The sequence below is a fragment of the Globicephala melas genome, chromosome 6, assembly GCF_963455315.2.
Source record: "Globicephala melas chromosome 6, mGloMel1.2, whole genome shotgun sequence".
NCBI lineage: Eukaryota > Metazoa > Chordata > Mammalia > Artiodactyla > Delphinidae > Globicephala > Globicephala melas.
The window spans coordinates 68,384,877-68,412,076 of record NC_083319.1 but is presented as its reverse complement, the minus strand read 5'-3'; the positions used below and the strand labels follow the sequence as shown (position 1 = coordinate 68,412,076).

General features: G+C 41.6%; 1 protein-coding gene across 3 annotated transcripts; it reads left to right on the top strand.

Annotated features, from left to right (window-relative positions):
• The first annotated feature begins 3,583 nt into the window (after positions 1–3,583).
• Positions 3,584–25,537, top strand: PLIN2 (perilipin 2). Of its 3 annotated transcripts, XM_070045633.1 has the most exons (9): positions 8,126–8,205; positions 9,187–9,237; positions 9,324–9,519; positions 11,173–11,255; positions 12,421–12,706; positions 13,504–13,685; positions 14,596–14,730; positions 15,674–15,964; positions 25,216–25,537. In XM_070045633.1, the coding sequence occupies exons 2-9, from the start codon at positions 9,208–9,210 to the stop codon at positions 25,354–25,356; spliced, it is 1,344 nt and encodes a 447-aa protein (XP_069901734.1). In that variant the 5' UTR covers positions 8,126–8,205; positions 9,187–9,207; the 3' UTR covers positions 25,357–25,537. The 3 variants fall into 3 exon arrangements, with proteins under 3 accessions (XP_060155978.1, XP_069901734.1, XP_030696511.2); XM_060299995.2 differs by lacking the exons at positions 8,126–8,205; positions 25,216–25,537 and adding an exon at positions 3,584–4,379 and having other exon boundaries at positions 15,674–16,529; XM_030840651.2 differs by lacking the exon at positions 25,216–25,537 and having other exon boundaries at positions 15,674–16,529.
• Positions 25,538–27,200: the final 1,663 nt, after the last annotated feature.

Genomic DNA, 27,200 nt, shown 5'->3' with positions numbered 1-27,200 from the left:
TAACTAAGACACCCTCATGGACCTGAAACCATGGGCCTTTAGGGATGCACCACCCACCAAGCAGTTCCAGAGATTGGTGCTGGACAGTTGGGGATATATGTTGCTTGGAAAAGGTAGGTGTAGAGGCCTAAGAGTCCTCTAGGAATGGGTCCTGTGATACTGCGGCTGCCTCTGCTCAGTCTATGCTCCCACATCCACACCCACACTTTTCTAGAACATTTGAGAGAATATGTCTTAGTTTATGAATTAGACTTGTAATTTTGAAACTCCCTAACTGGCCATCTCCAAGGAGCTGTGGGAGTTCCTGACTCAGCTATGTGTGTAAATGCTCACAGTTGGATTTTCTAGAACAAGTAAGCCGTACTCAGTTACTGGCTTTCTGTAATCAAGTTGCTAGCTAAAATTTAGCAATCATTGGTGACTCCTCTGGCTAATCGTTTTGTTTTTGAGCATTAAGTATAACCTAATAAAAAACTTATTTATGAAAAGACCTTTTCTACCACAAATAATAGATATTCATTTTAGAGAATAGAGGTAAACACTAAAAAAACAATGAGCAGTAATCCTCCTACAAATGGTAACTATAACATTTTGGCATATTTTCTTCGAAAATCTTCTTGCTTTAATAAGCTTTCAATAAATAGATGTTATATAGTTGTATGAGAAAATTTTCCTTTCTCCTTTTATTTCAACTTAGGGATAACTATGATGTTTTTCTTTTTTCTTCACAGAAATGCTTTATCATCTGTATTTTTCAAAAACATTTGACCATGAATTATTTTTTTTCAATCCTGGTGGCAAGCTTGAGGGTTTTAGATATCTGTAATCCTTATCTTCTGTAGAAAGACACATAGAGCTGTGATGTTTCTTTATGAAGATATGAAAATACATTCTGTTAATACAGATTGTGAAGGAGATAATAAATTAGTTTGCTTTGCTTATTTAAATACACATTCTGTCAAATGGCATTCTTTTTTACTTACATTTTTTGAGGAAATTTGTTTTTTAAAAAGACCTTTATATTGATCCACAGAGCAAAGTCCTTGGACCTTGATTAGCACTGCTTTAGTTTGATCCTCAAATGGGCTACGACATTTCTAGCCTCCGAATTTCAAACCAAGTTGTTTCTGTATTTCCTCCTTGAGTGTTTGTAAGTATTTTGTCTTCAGAGATATATCCAATCTAAGTCATGTTGCTTAGATTGGAGTCATGTGGGTGACTGGGTCAACAGCCACCCTGTACACACAGTTGTAGAATATCTATTTATTTATTTTAGGCCGCGCAGTATGTGGGATCTTAGTTCCCTGACAAGGGATTGAACCCATGCCCCCTGCAGTGGAAGCGCAGAAGAGTCTTAACCACTGGACTGCCAGGGAAGTCCCCAGTTTCAGAATATTTAATGTTCGTGATATATTTAGTGAAAAAAGTAAGCTACAGAATAATATTAGTAATATAAACCCACTTTTATGAAAATGAAAGTTAGATAAATATACCTACATAGAAAAAATACAGATCTGTTAAAGTAATATCAGGACTACTCCTATCAGTATGGTCTTAAATTTTAGAAGATCAATTCTGAATGCTTGATGAATTTTATAACGTTTATAGTAGTGTGGCTGTGCATGCCTGCTGAACTTTGGATCCTGATATAACCCTGTCTTTACTTAGTGAAGCTTTTTGGATTTTTCTTTAATGAAACATTAAATCAAATGTGGCACTTTGGTTAATAGGCTCAGAAAAAAGGAATGACTCATACTTGGATGACAAAATGTATCCTGACCTTGAGGGTTTCATTCTGCAGCTCAGAGAGTGGGAGGATTCTCGAAATGGCAGTGACCTTTGTGGGTAAAGTCATGTTTCCCGCAATTTCCTCCTCAGTTTTTTGTTGAGTCATTGAGGACTGCTAGTATTGGCTCTGTCAGAAGCCAACCTAGAAAAAGCATCTTTGCCAAATCTAATTCCAGAGCTAGAATGTGGAGGTTGACAGTGAATATAATAGCTGTCATTCCCAAAACTTTTGGCTCAGTCATCTTTCCAAAATTAGCATACTTAAGCAAGAAACAAAAATCACTCCTCTCCTACCCCTACTTCTCACCTTGCCCTCGACCAGTAGAGAGCTCAGAGAAATGGAGGGATCAGGCATCTTTTCAAAGATGAAGCCAGGCCCAAAGGACCACTTTCCAAGGGTAGCTGGCCCACAGCTTTTGCCTCCAAGAAAACTGCTGAAGAAGCCATCCCAGGAGAAGGTGCTTGTTTGAAGATCTGTGCCCCAAACAATTTTCATCCACGAAGATGAACATAAAGACCCACTGGATTAGATAATCGGTAGAATCTCTTCCTGCTCTAAAATTCTAGGGTTATCATCTGGGCTTGGTGGCCCAAAGTTAAAATGACCTATGATACTTAATTCCTGAGAAAGAACAAAAAAGAAATAAACATTTTATCCACAGGCCTGATGTCTTTTGGGAACTGATCAAGCCTGGGGAATGACACATAGGTAGTGTATGGAAGGCAGTGTGCGCCTGTGTGTCTGTTTGGGGCAGGCTTGCGTAATTTCACAAAGCCTTCTTCCCCATCTACCAAGAACAATTCCTTTCTAGTCCCCTGAGGAAATGCCCCTGATCTTTTTTTTTTTTATCCTCTTCCTTTCTTACTACCTCATTCCCTCTTGCTCTTTATTTGAATATTCATTCAACAAACACTTACTGGGGACCTTTGACGTTTATTCTTCAGAGATAGCATGATATAGCTGAAAGGTTGTAGACAGGATCTGACTTAACTTTACTGCTTACAAACCTAATAAGTGGTTTGGACAAGTGACTTTGAGTCAGAGCACAGAATAGGCATAGCATATCCTTCCTACCTCACATGTGAATATATTTCATAAATTGTTAAAAAAAATAGATTTTTAGGGGCTTTTTAGTCTTGGGGCTGGCCAGTAAGCTCAGTTTAGAGTTTAAATCAATAAACATATGTTATAAAGGGCAATTCTTCATGCCAAGATGATTTCATAAAACGGTCTTATTGTTGAGTTGTATTTTTGTGTACATGGCGGAAAGGTTATGGAGTCGGACACCTCACCCGCTGCGGTGCCTTAGGCAGATCCCCCAGCCTCTTGGTCTCTCAGAAGAGTGTGGTTTGAATGCAGTTTTCTTTTTTAAAAAATTTATTTTATTGAAGTATAGCTGATGTACAATGTTGTGTTCATATTTATTGTACTTCAAAGTGATTCATTTATATATATATATATAGTCTTTTTCATATTCTTTTCCATTATGGTTTATCACAGGATACTGAATGTAGCTCCCTGTGCTATACAGTAGGATCTTGTTGTTTATCCCTTCTATATATAATACTGTAATTGAATGCAATTTTCTTTTTCTTTCTCTCTCTCTCTTTTTTTTTTTATTGGCCGCACGGAGAGGCATGCAGGATCTTAGTTCCCCGACCAGGGGTCAAACCCATGCACCTGCAGTGGAAGCACAGAGTCTTAACCACTGGACCACCAAGGAAGTCCCAAATGCAGTTTTCTTAAAGTATAGTTCTTGGATTACCTGCATCAGAATGACCCAGGCTACTTTTTAAACATTTCTGGACTATTTCCTGAATGAGGTGAATCAGAATCTCTGGGTATGAAACCGAGTTCCCCTCCCGAGTTTATGATGAACCTCTCTATCCAAAACTGTATTCCATTCCCTTCCTTGTCCTGCCTCTGTTCCCCTCAGGATTGAGGAGAATCAAAGAAGAGGGGGGATTGAAACGGAGCAGGACCCTGTGGGGCCCTCCCAGGTACTAAAGCCCCTCCCTTTCCCCCCGTTTCTTGTTGGTAACAAAAAAAAGGCTTTAGTCTCCTAGGCCTTCCGTGAGTTCCAGAGAGCAGGCAAAGCAGTTGCTAATTAGGGAAATGAGAGAATACAGAAACAAAGAAAAAGCAGCTAAGCAAGAAAAGTAATGACAATAGTTCAGCAATAAAACAGAGTCCTAGCTCCTCCTCAAGGGATACGACTAACCAGATTAAGATTCCTGGGCTTCCCTGGTGGCTCCGCCTGCCATTGCAGGGGACACGGGTTCGAGCCCTGGTCCAGGAAGATCCCACATGCTATGGAGCAACTAAGCCCATGCTCCACAACTACTGAGCCTGTGCTCTAGAGCCCTCGAGCCACAACTACTGAGCCTGTGCGCCACAGCTACTGAAGCCCGCCTGCCTAGAACACATGCTTCGTAACAAGTGAAGCCACCGCAATGAGAAGCCCGCACACCACAACGAAGAGTAGACCCTGCTCGCCGCAACTAGAGAAAGTCTGCGCAGAGCAACAAAGACCCAGTGCAGCCAAAAATAAATTTTTTAAAAAAAAGGACATTGTAAAGCTATACACAAGGTAAGGTATTGTTAATTTTTTGGGTTAACATAATACAGCTGGAAGGAACCCTAGATATCATCTAACTCCTTCATCTTACAGGCACTGAGGGTCAAGTGTATTTACTGCCTAAGAGCACACACCAAGTAATAATAAACAGTGTAGACTCTAGAGTCAAACATACCTGGTTGCAGGCCCAGTCCTACTACTCACTAGTGATCTGGGAGCCGAGGGCCTCACAGAAGTGGAGAGCTGAGTAGTACAGAGTGAGTAGAGTTTGCCAATTGGGCAGGCACTCCAGGCAGAGGCAACAAGGGTTTGTCCAGAGAGAGAGGTCTGTGAGGGAGTGAGCACTGCATGGAGGCAGGGATACAGAAGGATGTAGCTGGTGCATACAGTGCTCTTGTGGAAGGGAAGAAAAAAGGATAAGGGCTGGGGAAGGAGGCAATTGCCCTACCTCTGGAAGAGGAAACTTCAAGTCAGATTTCCTTTTTCTTGCTATTTTACTATTACTTTGTATCAATAATACACCCAGGTTGAGTTGCTACGAACTCTAAGAAATGTGTCTCTGTCAACAGAGTCTCTCATACTTTGTAGTCCAGGAAGGAAGATCAGGTGGGACCTGGGATATGGCCCGTTCCCTGGAGCCGCTTCTGCTTCCCCTGTGAGCAAGGCTCTCTTGGGCAAAAAGGCTCTGGGTGTGGTTAGAAAACATTAATAATAGCTACCATTTCCTTGGGTCATTTGTAGAGACGTGGATGGACCTAGAGACTGTCATACAGAGTGAAGTAAGTCAGAAAGAGAAAAACAAATATCGTTTATTAACGCATATATGTGGAACCTAGAAAAATGGTACAGATGAACCGGTTTGCAGGGCAGAAATAGAGACACAGATGTAGAGAACAAACGTTTGGACACCACAGGGGGAAAGTGGCGGGGTGGTGGTGGTGGTGGTGGGATGAATTGGGAGATTGGGATTGACATGTATACACTGATGTGTATAAAATAGATAACTAATAAGAACCTGCTGTATAAAAAATAAATAAAATAAAATTCAAAAGTTCAAAAAAACCCACGAATAATAGGTACCATTTCCATGTGCCTGGCATTATTCTGTTGAATGTATTGATTCATTTACTCCTCACAAAAACCTTATGAAGTAAGCACCGCTATTTTTTTCTCTTCTCAACTTTTCAAAACTTTTAAAAAGAGAAGTATAGCATGCATGTAAAAAATAAAGTGTACAGTTTAATGAACTTTCACAAGAAGAGCAGACACATGTAACTAGCACCCAGAATAAGAAAATTACTCGCACACAAAAGGCCCCTTGTGGCCCCAACCAGTTACTAGCCCTCCCCTCCCTCAAAAGCAACTACCAAGCCTTACTTCTGACAACAGAGCTTAGTTTGCTTGTTTTGTCCTGTACTATTTGTAGGCGGCTTCTTTCACTTACATGGCACGTAGTTATAGGTCTGTTCATTCTCTCTCATTGTTGGGTAGTATCCTCAACCTTTTATTATGAAACATTTAAAGCCCCAGAAAAGTTGAAAAACTAGTACATGCAATGAATAACCATATACCCTTTACCTAGAAGATAAAGGGCTGTCATTATTTCCAGTTTTTAAATGAAGGAACTAAGGCAAAGAGCAACTAGGTAACTAGCTCAGGTTATGTCCCCAGGATCTAGTCTCACCTAGCTTGCTACTTAGTCAGTCATGACTGTGGGCAGAATCACCTAATGCCTCTGAGACTGTTTCTCATTATTAAAATGGAAGTGATAATCCCTATTGCACTGAGTTCCCAGATTGTTGGGAGGCTCAAACAATGAGGAACATGTGAAAGTGCTTTGTGAAGAGTAAAGTGGTGTTACTAAAGAAAGTATTTTTAAAATTGTAGGCTCCTGGGCCTTACCCCCTGTAGCTCCTAACTCAGTAGGGCTTGGGTAGGAGACAGAATGTTTAACAAGCACCCTAGGTGATTCTGATGCACTGGTCCCAAGACCAACTACGAAAAATCACCTCTGTAAAACAAAGGTTCTCACACGTTAGAGACCAACAGAATCACCTGGAGGACTTGGGTGTTATTGTTGCCACTAGCTCCATGTTGCCCCAGACTCACGAAGATGAAAGAAAAGCAGGTGCAGAATATGGTGTGCTTTATCCTCTGGGGACTTGGAAAGTCTAGACCCCAACATTAGTCTCTGGAGCCCTCTCCTTCTCAGGTATAGAAAAACAGAAGGAAGCTTGCTTATCCTTAAAGAGGGCAAGTGACTCACAGGTTTAAAACAAGTAAAAGCATGGAGGCATTTACAGGTGAAAGGGCAAGAGCCTTCTGTTGCAAAATAAGAGGCCAGAACAGTGAGAAGTTTAAAAAAAACCCAAAAACCCTCACCATCATCACTCAAATTCCTGTCGTTTTAGATTAGGGTGGTGACATTAACAAGAGGCACACTAAACATCTGCTTAGAGCACCAACAAAGACAGAAGAGCAAAAAGAAGAGAAAAAAATAATTTGATTGCTTAAAGCATTGAAGATGTCAACATAGGAGAAAAAAACCCGTACATTTTTGGACTTCCTAACAGTTATTTTATGGAAGTACTGCATTTTGTTTTGAATGACCTGGTGTGTGTAGGCGGGGCGGGAAGACGCAATATTTGGTTTTTCTTGCTGGGGGCCTCCAGATGTCTTCCGTCGTGTATAAAGGATACATTTTTTAATGGGTCGGTTTGGAGCTCTAAATATGCACAGGATCTCTGTGCATGCAACACTAGTTACGTAATTAAGGTAAATGCCTTTGAGGGTTTCCCACAGTTCAAACTCTGTAGCTTGACAAAGCCCGCCGCCAGGTTCCTGCGTCCTCCCTGCCTCCGCTTGCTCCCAATTCCGGAGGCCGAGGACCCGGCGCCAGTTCCCCCTCGCACCTCCCGCCCGTGCTTTCTTGTTTACCTTCCCTGAGAGGGAGCAGGGAGGCCGAGGCCCTCGGCGATATCATCAGATCCCAGGCCACTCACTCAGGGAGCGGTCCACAGAGCTCCTACCCGGGATGGGGCAGTTGCACAATTTGTTTGCTCACATAATCTGGTTCAAATCCTGAATTTTACACAAGAAGAAACTGGGACTCAGACGTTGATTTGTTTCTTAAAAAAAAAAAATGCCATCTTGCATAGTAATCATAGGCAGCTATCATCCCGGAGTGATTTGGGTTTAAGTCTCGATGAAACAAACCAACAAACAAAACCAACAAACGGTATTCTCAAAAAAAATTCCCTGTTTTGGAAATTCCGATTCAACTTTAAATCAGACCGATGTTTGAGGAACTGACTTTAAAGTCAAAAGAACAGCAAAACAGCCATCTCTACACGTCCGTCATCATTTAGAATTTCACAAAACTTAAGAAGTTATTATAAATAACAGTCCAGACGTCACTGCTTCCATTTCTAAAGACAATTCTATTCTGAGGACTGGTGGAAATCAACAGGTTAGTTACTGTTCGTCTGTCCGCGCGACTCCTCCACTGCCTTTTGCAAAACTACAAATCCAGCGTGGGCGCCGGCCGCATTTTTGTCGGGGGAACCCCAGCACCCCTGACCCAGGCAGGGCCCCCCCCCGCCACGCCCACCCCGAAAGGGGCCCCCACCCTTGGAGGCGGCCCTGCAGTTGGGGGAGGTGGCGGGACTCGGCCCGGCTTCTGGGGGTCGGGTGTCAGGGAGCCGCCAGTCACGTGGCGCGGGGGCGGGGGCGGGGGCGGGGGCGGGGGGGGCGGGGTATATAGCCCGGCCCCGCGGGCCGGGCCTTGTGAACGCCACGCGGACTCGCTGGATCCTGGACTCTGGGCTGCTGCTAGCCGGTGGGTACGCGTCACCTCTGCGGTCCCGGTCCATCGCGGCTCGGCCCCCCGCGGGCTCCAGGCTGGACGCTGGCGGCCTCGTGGCGGTTTCCGGGCCCCGGCTGGGAAGGGGCTGTCTCCTGGGCCTGCGCTTTGCAACCTCGCTTTTGTTCCTTGATTCAGGCTGCTTTTCTGCCCGCTGCCTTAGTGCGGTTGTAGCTTCTTGGCTTGGTTGCGGGTAACAGTTTCCAGTCGTCCCCAAAGGACGTTATTTAAAAGGAAACGCGTGAGAAAATCGTCTTGAAACAGAATTTTGTGGGGGTACGCAGTGACAGACGGGCTATTGGTGCTGGCGTCTGATTTCCGCCTTTAGCGTGGTTTTCATTTCTTGTAAAAGTGGGACCCTTGGCCGGAGGGTGAACTGATTGGCTCCGAAGTGGTGGGTTCTTAACTTTCCAGCTATGCTGCTTAGCAGTGAGGCTGTTTTGTGTGGCTGTGGGTCGTTGGGGACACTAAATTGACATTTTAAAGCGTCCGGAAAAGTTTCTCACTTCCGCGGAGCACCTCCTTTCTCGTGTGTTTAGTGTCCCCTGAACTAGTTTAAGTTCTTTGACAAAGAAGGAGTAACCACCGCCCCCCACCAAAGTGCTCCGTCTTGATCGTCCTGACTGTACAAGATGTCTTCTACTTGGAATATCTCTTTAGTTTTACCATGGGTTTTAAGTTGATTAGCATTTTTGTGGACAGATATTTATCTTCAAAAGGCATCTCTAATGTTCTGGTGGGGAAAACGAATTGAACATTTTAAGTGGGTGACTTGTACACGTGAGCTTTAAAAACCTTCTTTCAGTTTGCCCAGAGGAGAGCTCTGAGAGCCAGAGGGTGGGAAGAAATGCAGACTAAACTTGAATTTTGCTCTACTTGAAATTAGCATTTGCTTCGGTTGGAGAATGAATCTGGGAGTCTTATTACAGTGTCCTGAACCAAGTTTCTCTTCTGCAGATTTCTTTCTCCAGAAGAAAAATGGCATCTGTTGCAGTTGAACCACAGCCGGTATGATTTATAAATAGCAGTTTCTTGATTCCTTTCCCTCCCCAGTGTGTTTTGGAAGTTAAGCTCTCCCTCCTCCTTGGTTGCAGAGTGTGGTGACAAGGGTGGCCAACCTACCCTTGGTGAGCTCCACATATGACCTCGTTGCCTCGGCTTACATCAATACGAAGGATCAGTATCCCTACTTGAAGTCTGTGTGTGAGATGGCAGAGAAGGGCGTGAAGACCATCACCTCGGTGGCCGTGACGAGTGCTCTGCCAATCATCCAAAAGCTAGAGCCACAAAGTGAGTTTTGATTTCCCCCTCAAAATTTAGTCCTATGTACTCATCAGGAGTGAGCCCGGAAGCTGGCTTGAATATGGTGAATGCCAGTGTTATGCCTTAAGCACGCATCAGGAATCCTCAGCCTTTCCTGAGACACATGCTGCCTTTCCCGAGAAACTGCCAGGTGACCCTCAATGTTATAGAAGGCCTGCTTCATAACAGTGGCAGATGTTATGATATTACAAAAAAAAAATCCCCCGGAGTTGCTTCTGTGTTGGCAAGTGAGGTCATACGGGGAAAGAGTGAGTGAACTGAAATAGCTGACTTCCTTGAGACTACACAGTATATGTGAACTGCTTTAAGAAAAATAAATAAATAACATCAGCGTACAATTCAGTGGCTTTTAATATATTCACAGAGTTGTGTAGGCATCACCATAATCAATTTTAGAACATTTTCATCACCCCAGAAAGAAACCTCATACCACTTTCTGTTTGGGGTGATGAAAAAGTCCTGAAAATGATAGTGGTAATGGTTGCACAATATTGTGAATGAACAGTATTGTGAATGCCTGTGAATTGTACACTTATACTCATTCACAGTCACTCCCCATCCCCCTCCCCCCACCTTAGGCAACTAGTAATCTACTTTCTGTCTTCATAGATTTGCACATCCTGGACGTGTAATGTAAATTGAATCATAAAATACGTGGTCTTTTGTGACTGGCTAGTTTTCACTTAGCATAATGTTTCCAAGGTTCATCCAAATTGTAGCGTCATATCAGTATTTCATTCCTTTTTAATATGGAATAATTTAATATTTTATTGCATGGATATATCATATTTTATTCATCAGTTGATGTTTGGGTTGCTTCTACTTTATGCCTATTATGAATAATGAATGCTACTGTGAACACTTGTGCCCACGTTTTTGTGTGCACATATGTTCTGAATTCTCTCGGGTATATACCTAGGAGTGGAATCTTCAGTTTCTCCATATTATGAACTACTTTTGAATAAGGGTTTAAATCATTCCCCCAAGTGGTTATGTCGTGGACTTTTAGGATTATAAGAAACCTTTTAGAGATCAGTTTTCCAACTCTGCTACTTCCCAAATGAGTATAGTAGTAGTTCTAGGCTTGGTCATTGCTGGGGGGTGGGGGGAGCTTGGACTAAAATCCAGGTCTTTTTAGGGAGATCCAGGGTGCTGTTAGCATACTGTTTCCTGGTGATAACCCAAAGTACACTGCCACCTACTGAATTAAGTGTAGGTGAGGATTAAACTAGCATGGAGATGCTAATTTTGAGAGTTTTCATATACCTCGTTCCCTGAATGAGGGTTCAGGTGAAGCCTGGCTTCTCCTGGCATTAACCTTAGGGGACAGTTGATGAGTAAGAGGCTTCTTGGCCAGCATCCTACTTGGCCTGTCACTGCCTCTGCTTGCTGCTCCCCCCACCCTTCCCACACCCATATCCTTATTTCCCTGTCAGTAGAAGGAAGTTGCCAGAAACCTGGCAAGAATCTTCTTTCTGAACTAGAGAAACCAGGCAAAGTATTGCATGGTAAATTAAAATGAACATTTTTGCTGTTTTTTTGTAGTAAGAATGAAGGCTCAAGATATATATTCACTCTTACCCAGACCGTTAACATTTTCATTGTTTGTGATTCTTCTAGTTGCCGTTGCCAATACCTATGCCTGTAAGGGGCTAGACAGGATTGAGGAGAAACTGCCTATTCTGAATCAGCCGACAAACCAGGTGAGCTTGGGACAAGCGTGCTGGGACTTGCCACCTGCCATTTTTAAGTTTTATCTGTTTAACACAGGCTGTGCAGACCATAAACAGGTAATACTTGTTTGTCCCCTCAACCTTGGATATATTTTTGAAAGAGTAATGATCACTCCGTTACCTCCTGAACTGTTGTCAGGTTGCCTTAAGAAGCAGAGATGAGCTATCCACCTTTGGGCTAGAATACCTGTAGTCTGATCTCTATTAAATTTGTGGCTTCATCTCTGTAGGTGAAATGGCTTTCTCAAATCACTGATTCCCATGTGGTACTGGATAAATGCAGAGGTGATAAATAGAGCCTCTTCTCACTTGGTACCTGAGAGCACATCTAGTAGGATGGAGAACTGACACCTCTACCTGTGTTTTGGCTTGGGGCTGTGCGCATAGGGCCAGGTGTGCATGATACCTATATCTATACTTATAGGCATGGATGAGGGGCTCAGTATAAGCATGTCAGTGTGGAAAATGCCATTTTCTCTAGAGTACTCCTTGTGCCTTAATTACTATAGGTTCATCTAGTGTAAAACAAAAACCAAAAAAACCTTGGGCTTCCCTGGTGGCACAGTGGTTAAGAATCCACCTGCCAATGCAGGGGACATGGGTTCAAGCCCTCGTCCGGGAAGATTCCACATGCTGTGGACCAACTAAGCCCGTGCGCCACAACTACTGAGCTCGTGCGCCACAACTACTGAAGCCCATGTGGCTAGAGCCCGTGCTCTGCAACAAGAGAAGCCACCGCAGTGAGAAGCCCGTGCACTGCAACGAAGAGTAGCCCCCATTTGCCGCAACTAGAGAAAGCCCGCGTGCAGCAACGAAGACCCAACGCAGCCAAAAATAAAATAAATTTTAAAAATAAATAAATAAATTAAGAAAAAAAACTTGACAAATTGACAGATTTTTTATCTGTTTCCCTCATTTGGTCCTCCAACAACCCTTGAGTGGTGGCAAGTAGGGTACTTATACCTGATAAGGAAATTGAGGCTCATCAACTCTCAGTGACTTGTCTAAGACCTACAACTAGAAAGTAAAAGGACCAGATTCATTCTTTAACTCTTCAACTATGCTATCTTAGTTAAGAACTTAACTAGGTTTTTATGCTTCTCACCAGCCAAATGATCTGCCTTTTTCCCTGTAGGTTGTGGCCAATGCCAAAGGAGCTATGACTGGGGCAAAAGATGCTGTGACGACTACTATGACTGGGGCCAAGGATTCTGTGGCCAACACAATCACTGGGGTGGTGGACAAGACCAAAGGAACAGTGACTGGCAGTGTGGAGAAGACCAAGTCCGTGGTCAGTGGCGGCATTAACATAGTCCTAGGAAGTCGGATGATGCAGCTGGTGAGCAGTGGAGTAGAAAATGCACTCACCAAATCAGAGCTGCTGGTAGACCAGTACCTCCCTCTCACCAAGGATGAACTAGGTAATTGGATTTTTTTCTTGAAATGTTTTATTTATTTATTTTTTTTTTGGTCTGTGCCATGCAGCTTGTGGGATCTCTGTTCCCCGACCAGGGATTGAGCCCGGGCCATGGCAGTGGAAGCCCAGAATCCTAACCACTAGGCCACCAGGGAACTCCCAATGTTTTATATCTTAAAGCAATCTTTCTAAACAGCTTTATTGAGATATACTTTTATATACCAAAAAAATTCACCTTTTTTTCATTCTAAATTTACAGTTACATAACCATCATCATCCAGTTATACAATTTCTATCACCCCCCAAAGATAAAAGATCCTTCATGCCTGTTGGCAGTCAGTCTCCATCCCCCCACCACCCCCACTGTCTGAGCAACCACTAATCTTTCTGTCCCCATAGTTTTCCTTCTTAAGGCACTCTTAAGTTTCACACTGAGTTGTACGTAGTAAGTCTTGAAACTTCGGGAGAAATTAGCCTAGAGAAATACTTTCTATAAATGGATTGTCCTTAATGGGCTGCTGTATAGAATCATTAAAGATTTAGTGCTCACTCTGTGCCAGGTAAGAAGCTCTAGTGGGAAGAGACCTGTGTAGGTGACATGTGTCACATATAGGGATGTGTTCTGGGCTGCTAAGCCCAGCAGCAGACATGAGGCATCTTGGGAAGAGGGGTGCATGATTGCTAGATGGGTGAGTGGAATCAACAAAGTCAAGATCCAGGTTAGATTCCAGGCCTTGTCACTTAGAGCTGTGATCCTGGACTCTTTTTTTTTTTTTTTTGGTGACTTCTATGTAACTTCAGAAAAAGAAGCCAAAAAAGTGGAAGGATTTGATCCTGTTCAGAAGCCAAGTTATTATATCAGACTGGGATCCCTGTCCACCAAGCTCCGCTCATGGGCCTACCAGCAGGCCCTCAGCAGGGTGAAAGAAGCTAAGCAGAAAAGCCAAGAGACCATTTCTCAGCTCCATGCCACTGTCAACCTGGTGAGTACAACTTCCTTTAAAGGCATCTGAAGTGAGTTCATTTATCTCGACGATTGGGAGTAGACATATCACGAAATGCAAGAATTTTAATCTTACCATATGAACAATCCAATAGAAAAATGGGCAAAGAGTATCCAGAAAACTCGCAGAAAAAAGAAAGTATAAATAGCTGAAATATCAATATATGAAGTGGCGTTAATCTTACTCTGAGGGGTCAAATGACTGATTCCGGTTTTGTCCGATGGCACTGGCAAAGTTAGACGCTGTGGGCGATGGTGTAGAGAAAGAGCAGTACTTGTGTTCTTGTACTTCCAGAGGATTCAAGGGGCTCTTATAGGAAAGTTACAGACACACCTATGCCTGGAGCAGCTTTCCTTCTAGAAACCTATCTCACAGATAAGTATATTTGTTCAGAATTGCAAAAGAGTATAAACAGTGCACATCAACTAATAGGGGACTGATTACATTGATACATCACAAAAGACTACTGTGTAGCCCTTAAGGATTGCCAAGTTACAGAACAGTATGTATTGTATGGCCATTAGAAACCAGTTTATTCTTGGAAGGGGAAGTAGGTGGCTGGCAACAGGGAAGAGGAAGTTCGAGTTCCTTTCTCTTTTGTAATTTTATATTTTACACGTATTAAATTTCAGTTGCCTTGCCTATGTTAAACTGGAGGTAAATTGGAGACAGTGGTTTAATAATTAAATAAGAGGCAATAAGTACTACGACTGCTTGGTTGACTTACACATATTGATAACAAATAACAATGCTATCAGGGATAGGTCTCCTTAAAAACCAAGAATTGCTGTAAGAGCTGATGTTGGCTGATTTACATCATGGATCTGAGAACAGGCTAACAAGAAGATCTGACTAGTTTGTTCCTTTGTCTTCTTTCAACGTGTTCTAGATTGAATTTGCCAGGAAGAATGTGCATAATGCCAACCAGAAAATTCAGGGTGCTCAGGATAAGCTCTATCTGTCCTGGCTGGAGTGGAAGAGAAGCATCGGCTATGATGATACAGATGAGTCCCACTGTGCTGAGGTGAGACAACTGGGACAGAGTCATCCACTACAGCTTCTGAAGACGTTCTTACTATTAAAACTTCTTACTAGAAACTTACTAATAAGTTTCTTATTATTCCTCTTAGAATACTCTATCAAAAGTTTGAACAATACAGTATACATAGGTTGCCTGTTATGTGACCAAAAAGCAAAAATGTGCAACTTTATCTAACAATTTAGAGATAGGCATGTTGTCCCTATCAGGATACAACTAATTGAGAAACACGAGCATTGCCCTTACAATGGCTATAGACTAAGTGAATATAGGCATCTTTACGGTCATAGTGGTTTTTTGATAGCATAAATATAGTTACTATGAGAATACTACATAGGAAGGGTACTAACTCAACCTGGGAGTGAGGATGGGTGAGTCAGATGGTTTGCTGGAAGAGATGAGTGGTAAGCTGAGACCTAAGGGGTGAATAAACTAGGTGAAAAGGCAATAAGGGGACGAATGTTCCAGACAGAAGAAATAGCATATTGTAGCCCTAGAACGTGGTCCTTTGCATTCCGAAAGCTAGTATGCATTTGCCCTTGAAATCAATATTAACTGTTTGTTCATATCATATCTCACTTGAGGAGAGAATATCTAAGTTGCCCTACTAATATGGAGTGTATTTTCCTTCTGTCCGGTCTCCCCTGTTAGGTTTCTTCAGCTTAAGACGATGAACTTTGAAGACTCAGGCACTAGTTCAAATCCACACTCCAGCTGTTAACTGGGGCATGTTATTTCAACTCTAAGCTTATGTTCATGTTTATGAAATGTGAAATAATACTGCTTCACTCAGGGTTGTTATGAGGATTTTAAAAAGTTAAAGAATCCACATGTGTGGTGGATGTATAACCAGCTGACTGTAAGTGAACTAATTCATACATAGGACTGTTGGATCCACTGCTAATTCTTAAACTTGTCTTATTTGCAGCACATAGAGTCACGTACTCTTGCTATTGCCCGAAACCTGACTCAGCAGCTCCAGACCACATGCCACACCCTCCTGTCCAACATCCAAGGGTTACCACAGAACATCCAAGATCAGGCCAACCACTTGGGGGTGATGGCTGGTGACATCTACTCAGTGTTTCGCAACGTTGCCTCCTTTAAGGAAGTGTCTGACGGCCTCCTCACTTCCAGCAAGGGGCAGCTGCAGAAAATGAAGGAGTCTTTAGATGATGTGATGGATTATCTTGTTAACAACACACCCCTCAACTGGCTGGTAGGTCCCTTTTATCCTCAGGTGGCTGAGTCTCAGCGTGCTCAGGCCCAAGGTACAGCCAGGAGGCCCGGCAGCCTGAGCGCAACACACATTACACCTGTCCCTGTCAGCAATGCACAGGGCAGCGAGCCAGATGAACCCTCCTCTTACGTTGAAACCTGCTAGACAACTCTGAAGTGGGGAAGCAGCTATCGAGAAAAAAAGGTCCTCTATTGTAGTCATTGCCAACTGGATTAAGAGCTTTAAAGTTTCTACTTTAACGGATGAGTTCTGTTGTTTACTTGGCTGGAAAGAAAAGAATGATAGACTGTTCAGAGCCTGTCCAGAACTCACAAAATGTCCCAGTGCATTTATGGCCTCATTCTGTTGCCACTGTTGCTGTCTGTTTGTATTGAATAAAAACACCTTCATGTGGGCTGTTGTATGAACTGGTGTCTGCTCTGGTTTGCTCTGAGCAGGCCTCGGCACTGGTTTGTCTCACAATGCATGCTTGTGCACCCTGAGTTTTTTATTTTTCATAAAGGAATGCCCCCTTTGAATTCAATAAAATTCACTGCAGAATAGATCACTTTTATGCTGTGTGTTACATGTGCTTTTAGTGTGGCTTTCTTGGAACTGCTTTGCCTGCATGACAGGGTTATTAATACACACGAATTCAAATGGGCTGTTGGGGAATTTGTAATAACATTGGAAGACTAATGTTAAAAATGGAATGTTTGATAACAGGTTTTAAACAAATTAAAAGCTAATGTTCCTATAAGAATTTTATTAGGTGGTGGTGGTTCCTTTCATTTGCCCATTTACTGGACCCCTGAGAACAGGTTTTTAAACTAGCAGCAGGAGCCACTTATGACTGACTGCCTTGCTGAAAAGAAATCAGAGCTGAGAGGAAGCAGTGACTCTGCAGCAGTCTCACGTAAAGATAGCAGTATTTCTTGCCAAGGGGCCATCTAACGTGTAAGGAATGAGATTGTTCAGTGTCCAGTCTCAGCTGGACTTAAGGTACCATGTTGTCACATTGGGAGAAATCACTAACCTCAGCTGTGGGGGAAATGCCTTTAGAAGACTACATGAGAATAATTAGAAAAAAAAGACTTTGGACCCCCTGTAGAAAAGGGTTCTTCCTACCTCCTACCTAGGGTGTCCAGACTTCTAATCCCCTTAATGTGGGTTAATTATTTAGGAAATATGGATCTCCTCATGACAAAGCTGCAGTATGCCAAACCTTTTCAAAAAAGCCAGTCTTAGAACTCGTGAAATAGAGCTGCCTGCTTCTACGTGTCCTGCCCTTCAGCAGAACTGAAGTCTAAGTCAAATTTGTCTCCTCTTTCTACCCTGCTTCACCCCTGTCTCCCCATGAAAACGAGGAAGCAGCGTATAACTTTACACGGACTTGTGTGAATAAACTTATCAAAGCTTACTAAGTTAGAGAAATGAATTTTTTCCCCTTGAGGTAGCTCCAGGAATCAGTAAACATGTGAGCTCAGTTGGAGGGACTCCCTGAGATACTTGAAGCTAAGGAACCTCTGGTTTCTGGGATGGTGGACTGTCAATGATTTATGGGCTTCCAGGGTGGAACCAATCCATGCACTGGCCTGCCCATCCCTAGTGACTGGTTTTTCTAGAGACTCTGCCTCTTAAAAAAATTTTTTTTTTAATTAGTCCTAATTGGATGTGATCCTGCTGTCATTTGCCTCAAAACTTCAAGGCTGGTATTTTGTGGTTGATTCTAAATGGTTGGAAAGTTTATATACTACAGCTGTACACAGACTTTCTTATACTGAACATAAACCTTTGTGTTTCCCCTTCATAAGAGTTGTAGTACCTACTGAATTGCTTAGGAAAAAGAGACTGTTCTCAAAGCTGTTCTTCATGAGCAAGACAGAATATAAAGAGACCTTAGTTTCTAGAAGAATACCACTGCCCTTGGTTTTGTCTGTCTGACTCTGTGTCTCAAGTTTGTGCCTACACGCATTTCATTTTGTTGTCAACATGTCTCAGAATTTGTGGTGTCCTCGTTTTATTGTTGCATAAACTGGCAGTTTTAGTTTAACAAACTTTCCCAAAGAGGACAATTATTTTGAGGGGAAAAAAGCTGACTAAGCCTAGCACAGTCTATAATTATGGCAGGTTCTTGAATATTTGGCTACATGAAGCCTGGCATAGTGTGCCTGAGTGTACAAACCTACTTCTTTCCTTTGCATGTAATTATAATGTGAACTTTCTAATTAGTTCTGGGCAAAAAAGGGAACATGGTATATTAGCCATTAATGTCTTAGCCTTAGTTTTATCATCTGTAAAGTAAAATTAGTGATGTTTTTCAACAGATGGAAGTGAAGTGTTTGAGGATGGGGTGTCTTTCTATTTTGCACTAGTCATGAGGATACCTTCTGTGGGACAGTGACACATAGTGTCTTTAACTGGCCAGTTCCAGAGTGAGTAGTGAGTATGTAATATCAGATCATGATTGGGAAAATATATCCACTTTGATAAGGCATGATAGATATTGAAGGAATAATGAAGTGAAACAGGAAAAACTGAAATTTGGTTTACCTGAGATATCCCTTTTAGAGTATCATTTAGCTCATGGAGATGACTGGTGAGGGAAGGAGGAATAAGGAGAAGGATAGATATTTGTGCACAGATCTAAGAAATGGCATCTAAATGATGCCTGGGGGAGCAGGTGGGGGATGGAAAGGAGGGCTCTTGCCAGCCTGACCTTCCTGGGCTCTCGTGGACTTGAGACTGGGCCAGCTGGGCCTCAGTCCTGATCCAGCTCCAGGAGTGACGTAGCACAGAGGCCTGCATGGGTGATGGTCTTGTGAGATGTCCCTGCCTTATAAACCAAGGTATTTGTTGCTTGTATCTCAAAGGGCAATACCTTCATGCTGTAAGTGTCCACCTTCCCCAAAGATATCCTATAATGTAGGATATCCTATCATATTTTCACAGTTGCTATTTAGTAAGGAAAAGATGCTGGATAATTCCACTGTTGGATGTCTAATTTCCCAGGCTATCCTGTAGCAGCCTACTTCATCTGAAAGATGGAGAAACTGGAAAGGAAATAGTATCGGACTATTCGCAGAGAAGGAGAAGAATAAGAAGTCATATCAGGCTTGAGGTCAACTTAGACCAAAGAAAGATGTTTTATGGTATCTTTCCTGTTCCCCTTGCTTACCTTTTGAGATTCTGATGCCATACCCTCATGTTTGAGAAGCTACCAATTGCTAGAAGAAATTGTGTCAACTGGACCCTTACTGGGATAGGTTCAGGTCATATTTTTAGGGCTGGTTGGGGTTGAGGCCTTCTTGTTCACTATCCAGGGGTTGCTGAGCAGAGGCTGGGTGCTCAAGTGGAAAAGGCAGACTAGGAATATCACACCCTCAATTGATGATAAGGTAGTAAGAGGCAGGCAGCCCATGGCCCTGTTGAATTTGACAGGTGAGATTGCTGATTAACACAACGCATCTTTAGTTGTTAAGATTGTCAGGAAGATGGCTAAGTGGAATGATAGGGTGGCAGTGTGAAAGCACAGTGTTTGGGGGAGGGGAGACAATTGCCTGGGATTTCTCCTCCATGCTTAACTTGGTTAAACTGGGCCTACAGATTAGAGAGAAATGGGATATAATATAATGAAAGGTTTTAAGTCTCACAGAGGAGCCTCGTCTTGTTGTAGAATAGACCTAGGTTGTTTAGTTTGGTACAGATTTTATGAAAGTGCTGTTTGAGAGAGCCATATTAACGACATGAGAGCCATATCATAATATCTATGTTTTTGGCTAACACTGAAAAAAATGTTTTCTAGAATTTAAGAAAGTGAGGAAGGTAGTAGATAGTGTTGTTAATTGATATTTTACAGGAGTAATGAATAGTTTAAATGGTGCTTTTGTGTAAACGTCAGTGATGAAGAAATGGTTACCATGTAAATTATTTTTTCATTTCTCTTGGGTATATACCTAGGAGTAGAATTACTAGTGGGTCATATGGTCACTCTATGTTTAATTGTTTGAGGAACTGCCAGACTGTTTTCCGAAGTGGCTGCACCATCTTACTTTCCCACCAGTAGTACATGAGGGTTTTGATTTCTCCATATCCTCGCCTATACCTGTTATCTGACTTTTTGATTCTAGCCGACCATTTTTTTTCTTTATTTTTTTTCTTTATTTTTTTCTAGCCAACCAGTTAAATTATAACTTAGCATTAATAGGAGTAGATGTTGAATAGTATGAATCAAGCACTTTTCCCTTTTCGTTGTCTACTCAGGTTAGAGCACAGGACAACTCAGTAAGGAGGTAGCTAATGTATCTATCAGACTGACTCCCTTGTATGAAATGGCCCTAGTGAGCTCTCAGCATGGATAAAACCATGCCGTCTGTCAGTGAGCATTCCTCTGCCCTCTTTATCTATGCCAGGGATTATCAACTGGGGACACTGATGAAATGCAGATTCCTGGGTTCCACCCCTACAGAATCTGGTTAGTAGGTCTGGAGGTAGTACCAGGCATCTGCACTTTAAAAAAGCATCGCTTAAAAAAAAAGAAAAAAAAGACATCCTAGGTGATTCTAATGCAGGTGGTCCAACGATCATACTTTCAGAAATGAAGGAAACAGGAAACAAATGATTTTAATCTGAAACAAAGATAGGGCTAGGGTTACCAACAGTCCTACTCTTTCCAAACAAGAAATCTGGTGTGGGCTCCATAAAATGTCTTACTTTAAAAAGAGCTGCACGACTTCCCTGGTGGCACAGTGGTTAAGACTCTGCACTCCCAAGGCAGGGGGCCTGGGTTTGATCCCTGGCCAGGGAACTAGATCCCACATGCATGGTGCAACTTGCATGCCACAACTAAGGATCCCACATGCTGCAACTAAGGAGCCCACGTGCTGCAACTAAGGAGCCCGCCTGCCACAACTAAGACCTGACGCAACCAAAATAAATAAATTAATTAATAAATTAAAAAAAAAGAGCTACTCTTAATTTACTTTAGTTAACAAGACCCTTGGGAATTCCCTGGTGGTCCAGTGGTTAGGACTCTGCACTTTCACTGCTGAGCCTGGTCGGGGAGCTAAGATCCCACAAGCCACGCAATGTGGCCCAAAAAAAATAATAATAAAAACAAAATTTAACAAGACCCTTGGTGTAGACTCCATAAAATGTCATTTTAGAAAGACCTACTCTAATTTACCTTAATTTTAAAAATTTTGTATTGAAGTATAGTTTACAATATTAGTTTCAGGTGTACAACATAGTGATTCGAAGTTTTTGTACATTACACACCATACAAAGTTATTATAAAACATTGACTATATTCCCTGTGATGTACATTATATCCCTGTGACTTATTTATTTTATAACTGCTAGTTTGTACCTCTTAATCCCCTTCATCCCTCTCCCCTCTGGCAACCACTGGTTTGTTCTCTTTATCTGTTTCTGTTTTGTTACATTTGTTCATTTATTTTATAGATTCTACATATAAGTGATATCATGCAGTATTTGTCTTTCTCTGTCTGACTTACTTCACTTAGCATAACACCCTCCAGGTCTATCCATGTTGTTGCAGATGGCAAGATTTCATACTTTTTTTTTATGGCTAATATTCCATTGTGTGTGTGTGTGTGTCTATCCATTCATCTGTTGATGGGCACTTAGGTCGCTTCCATATCTTGGCTATTGTAAATAATGCTGCTATGAACATTGGGATGCATATATATTTTCATTTTATTCAGATAAATACCCAGAGGTGGAATTTCAGGATGTATGGTAGTTCAATTGTTAATTAAAAAAAAAAATTTATTTATTTGGCCACGTTGGGTCTTAGTTGCGGCAGGCAGGATCTTCCTTGCAGCATGTGGGATCTTTTTAGTTGTGGCATGTAGGATCTAGTTCCCTGACTAGGGATCGAACCCAGGCCCCTGCATTGGGAGCAAGGAGTCTTAACCACTGGACCATGAGGAGAGTCCCTAATTGTTAATTTTTTGAGTAATCTCCATACTGTTTTCCATAGTGGCTGCACCAGTTTACATTCTCTTCAACAGGGCATGAGGGGTCCCTTTTCTTCACATCTTTGCCAACACTTGTTATTTTTTGTCTTTTTGATGATAACTATTCTGACAGGTGTGAAGTGATACCTCATTGTGGTTTTTCTTTTTAATAAATTTATTTCTTTTTAATTTATTTTATTTTTGGCTGCACTGGGCCTTCGTTGCTGCCAGCAGCCTTTCTCTAATTGCAGCGAGCAGGGGCTACTCTTCCCCTTGCGGTGTGCAGGCTTCTCATTGTGGTGGCTTCTCTTGTTGCAGAGCACAGGCTCCAGGCGTGCGGGCTTCAGTAGTTGTGGCATGCTGGCTCAGTAGTTGTGGCTCGTGGGCTCTAGAGCACAGGCTCAGTAGTTGTGGCGCACGGGCTTAGTTGCTCTGCGGCATGTGGGATCTTCCCAGACCAGGGCTCAAAGCCGTGTCCCCTGCATTGACAGGCAGATTCTTAACCACTGCGCCAGCAGGGAAGCTCTCTCATTGTGGTTTTGATTTGCATTTCTCTGATGGTTAATGATGTTGAGCACTTTTTCCTATACCTGTTGGCCATCTGTATGTCTTTGGGAAAATGCCAATTCAGGGCCTCTGCCCATTTCTTAATTGGATTTTTGGCTTTTTGATATTGAGTTACTGTCTGAGTTTTTCCTGTATTTTGGATATTAACCCCTATGGGACATATCATTTGTAAGTATCTTCTCCCATTCAGCAGGTTGCCTTTTCATTTTGTTGAAGGTTTCCTTCACTGTGCAGAAGCTTTTTAGTTTGATTTGGTCCCATTTGTTTATTTTTGCTTTTGTTGTCCTTGCCTGAGGAGACAGATAAAAATATATATATATTACTGAGACTAATGTCAAGGAGTGTGTATTGCCTATGTTTTCTTCTGGGAGTTTTATGCAAATTAGAAAATGGCACCTTATCCTCAACACTTGTAGTGCCACCTTCTGGAAAATTGTCATAATAAATACAGGAATCAGTGAAGTTTATGAATGAGTGGTGCCCCCTTATGGTTGTATGGTGAACAACCTGCAAAAATTATGCAACTCCCTGGAACCCTGGCATGGTCACTTGGTTTTCTTGAAAAGAGTGTCCTTGCAGGGAGGGACTATGGTTATTTCAGCAAGCATGTGATTCTGAGTTTGGCCTCAGAATGCCTGATGGGCATTCTCAGCAAGAGACTCCTTACACTCTTTCTTTGATGGTCCAAACTATTGTTGTTTATGTCAATGGAAAAGGAATTTATCTTACAAATCTGTGAAGTGATTTCTCTTGTGCCACATTTCTAAAAACCCTATGAAGATGGTCAGGCACAACCACTACATTTTAAATTAAACTCACCACGGAAACTTGATAGACTGTGGCTACTTCTTAGCTGCTCCACCCTCCCCTATTTCCTTCCCAGCCCCCCAAATAGGTTTTGGTGATGGTCCTGAATAATGAAAATTATATACTCTGATTCATTCTGGATATATGGAAGATGAATTATCCATATGGCTCTCCTAAATCATCTCAAGGACTAGAGCTACTGTTTTTGATGGTTGGTGAGGCTTTTTTCCTAAATCCTAAGTGTGGAATCTCCAATCTTCTGCAAAGAACTCTACTGTAGGCCAGTAGTTACCTGATCTATAGGCGATTTTGGAGGTTTGTGTGTGTAAGAGGGTGGTATTTAAGAAACTGAAGAGAATGAAATTTATTGAGCACCTTTTACAAGCTAGGCGTATACTATCTTTACTCCTCATTTGCAATGCAATCAATTTGGTATTTTCCTCACTTGACAGGTGAGGAAACGGAGGTTGAAAAGAGTTAAGTAGAAGAGTGGGGATTTAGTCCAATGTCTTACTGATGTCAAAGTGCTTATTTTTTCCATTCTAGCCACTGATAGGAGACAACTGCTGCTTGCTTCCTTATCTGGGATCCAGAAAATCCCTCTCTCTATATCTTCTTGTGTTATAGCTTCCTGTTCTATTTTACATTTATTAAAAACAGAGTGATAATGGATGTTAAAATATACATTTAATAGAAATAGATCCGAACAGAGAGCTAAGCAAGGTACATCTTTTAACTTAAAAAGGCTAAAATTGCAATAGTTGACTTGCCTGGGTAATGCCCTGAATCAATTTATATAAGCAGTGTTGGCTTTTGTGGATGTCAGATTGGGTATAATCTTTGAAAAGTGAACATTCATGAAGATCTAGAATGTAGGTTGATCTCCCCAAATAGAAAGCTCAGGAATAAATAGTGGAAGTGTTTACCTCAGACCAGACAGTCCTCTGAGCTCCTGAGTTCTTACGGAAAAGTGCAATAACGGCCACAAACAGCCAGGTAAGGGGCCCAAGAAAAAGCAAGATTCTCGCTTCGTGTTTTGTTTTGTTTTTTAACTGTTTTTAAAAATTGTGGTCAAATATACATACCATCAAGGGTACCATTTTAGCCATCTTCTTAAGCGTACATTTGTAGTGTTGTGCAGCCATCACCACTATCCATTTCCAGAACTTTATTAGCATCCCAAGCATAAACCCATTAGACAATAATTCCTCATTTTCCCTTCTGTCTATTTTTCGATGGATATTTTTTGTTGTTGTTACTGTTAGTTTTTTTGCCTCTATCAGGTAATCAGCTAATTTTTTCCTCTGCTATCAAGATTTAGCCTTCAGTAACTTGTTATACCTTACTAATTTTCTGCTTCTAATCTTCTGTTGGTTAAGAAATATTACTTGGCTTATCAAAATGGTATGCAAAGTAACGGTTAATAGAACTTCTTATCCCTAAAAGCCTTTCCTATGCAGAGAAGAGCTAGGGCTTTGTGATGGCTCTTTCAACTATTCAAAGACCTTTTTGCTTCCTTAGTTCCTAGACACTTCCCAAAGGGTTTATAGGATGGAAAATCAAACTTATGGAAAAGAGGAGTATTATTGGTTTTAAGAGAATAATAGATAAATAGACAGATGAATAACCAGAAATGCTTTATAGCTTGTAGTTTCAAAAGCTTTCATTTAATTCCTTCTACCACTAGTTGGTTTCCTTTTAAAGAGAAGTTTCCTTAGTGCTTTTATAATATGAGTGAATTGTGGAAATAAGACTATAAACATATCGAAGACAGCATAGTTATGGACAAAGTAAGGTTCATGCACATGCAGTAATTTATGTTTCTAAGAGCTCACCTGGACTTGACAACTCACTTCATTAGTGTTTGTTTTAATATCCGAGATTCTTCTTTTACAGGTACTAGATTTCAGTGTCACAGACTTGACATCTGAGGCTGACGAAATTCCAGATATTATAGCTTTGGAAGAGGAGGATGGACCAAGTCATTCACATGCCAATTGCCCTCAGCCTTCTCAGGGCAAAATGTTGAATAACTAATAAGAAAAATCTCCTTTTGCTGAATACACAGTTTGTGTCACATTAAATTTCATGTTTGCTCATGTGTTTATTCCTGTGGCTTTGGGGATTAATCTATTGGGAGTTAATCTGTTTTTTGGCTACTTGGTCTTAATTGGTAATGAAACTCTGATTGACCCAAACTTCTGTAAAAGAGTCTCGTTCTGCATCATATATTATTTTATATAATTCTTCAAAGTTTAATCTTTGAAATGCCTATAATAAAAATGGGCTTATAATCTTGAATCAGAGTTTTTTTTTTAAACACTGATATAGTGGACTTCTTTTTTCCTCCCAGGATTCATTCTTGTTTCTTCTGGTAACAGCACCTTTATGTTTTTTTGGGGGATGTGGTCTCAGTGCCTCTGCTAGTCAAGGTCTTTTTGCTTTCCCCTGGCCTAGGGGGTAGGCATATGACTAAAAAACAGGTCACTTGGGAGGAAGCATATCATGATGGGTAAAGGCTCAGACTCTGGATTCCAATCTTGGCTCTTCTACTTTCTAGTTATGTTACTTTAAACAAATAACTTAGTTTCTCTGTACCTCAATTTCCTCATCTGTAAAATAAGGATAATAGTAGGTTTGTTATGAAGAATAAATAAACATTTATAAAATCTTAGAGCCATGCCTGGCACAGAACAACATTAAATAAGTATTAGTTAAATAAATTGTAGAAACAATGGCCAAACCAGTATTGAGGAGCACCCCCAGTGTCCAGATTGTAATTCTTTTTCATTTGTCAGAAAGAGGTATTGTAATACCTTTTCCCACTAAAAGAAATCAGTGCTTCTTGGAGAAATGGCTGATTCCAGGTGTGAGGCAGGAAATGTACAAAATGAGCCTTGAACTTCTTGCTATTTCAGATAGAAAAGAAGCTGATTTATTGGGAGAGGTTCCATTAATTGGTTCCATTAATTGGAAGAGGTTCCAATTAACTAAGGATGGGACAATCTGAACTTCAATAGGGATAATAATTGCAATAGATTGAACCCCATCAAATATGAACCCCATCAAAATCTAAATATATCTCTATCTATCTATCTATATAAACAACCTAATTGGTCACTTTCAGGGGATGATAGCAAACCAATTATTATCTTGAAAACTGGTAAATAAAATGAAAGAATCGGGACTTCCCTGGTGGTGCAGTGGTTGAGACTCCGCACTCCCAATGCAGGGGGCCCGTGTTCATTCCTTGGTCCAGGAACTAGATCCCACATGCATGCCACAACTAAGAGTTTGCATGCTGCAACTAAGGGTTCGCATGCCACAACTAAGGGGCCCTCGAGCTGCAACTAAGGAGTCCACCTGCTGCAACTAAGACCTGATGCAACCAAATAAATAAATAAATAAATAAACAAATATATAAAAAAAGAAAAGATTAGGGCTGGAGGTACAGTTTAAAAAAAAATAAAATGAAAGAATCAAGAATTTATCCTTTTTGGGAATTCCCTGGCAGTCCAGTGGTTAGGACTCTGTACTTCCACTGCAGGGGGTGCAGGTTCCAGGAACTAGGATCCTGCAAGCCGCACATGGTGTGGCAAAAAAAATTAAAAAAGAATTTATCCTTCTTTATGTCTTCATCACTAGGTAAACAAATAGTAAATGAGGAAAAATCTCTCTCATAAAAGTATTCCTTCTGACAAATGAAAAAGACATGATATCTTAGTCAGTTAGGACTGCTATAACCAATTACCTTAGACTGAGTGGTTTAAACAACAAACATTTATTTCTCACAGTTCTGGAGGCTGGAAGTCTGAGATCAAGGTGCCGGCAGAGTCAGGATTTGGTGAGGGCCCCCTTCTGGGTTGCAGAGAGTTGACTTC

Bases quoted from the DNA above. Each gene is read 5' to 3' on its own strand.
- PLIN2 (XM_060299995.2), top strand. From the start codon at position 9,208: ATGGCATCTGTTGCAGTTGAACCACAGCCG. The intron at 13,686-14,595 runs GTGAGTACAACT...AACGTGTTCTAG, and splicing joins TCCATGCCACTGTCAACCTG to ATTGAATTTGCCAGGAAGAA. The intron at 14,731-15,673 runs GTGAGACAACTG...TCTTATTTGCAG, and splicing joins ATGAGTCCCACTGTGCTGAG to CACATAGAGTCACGTACTCT.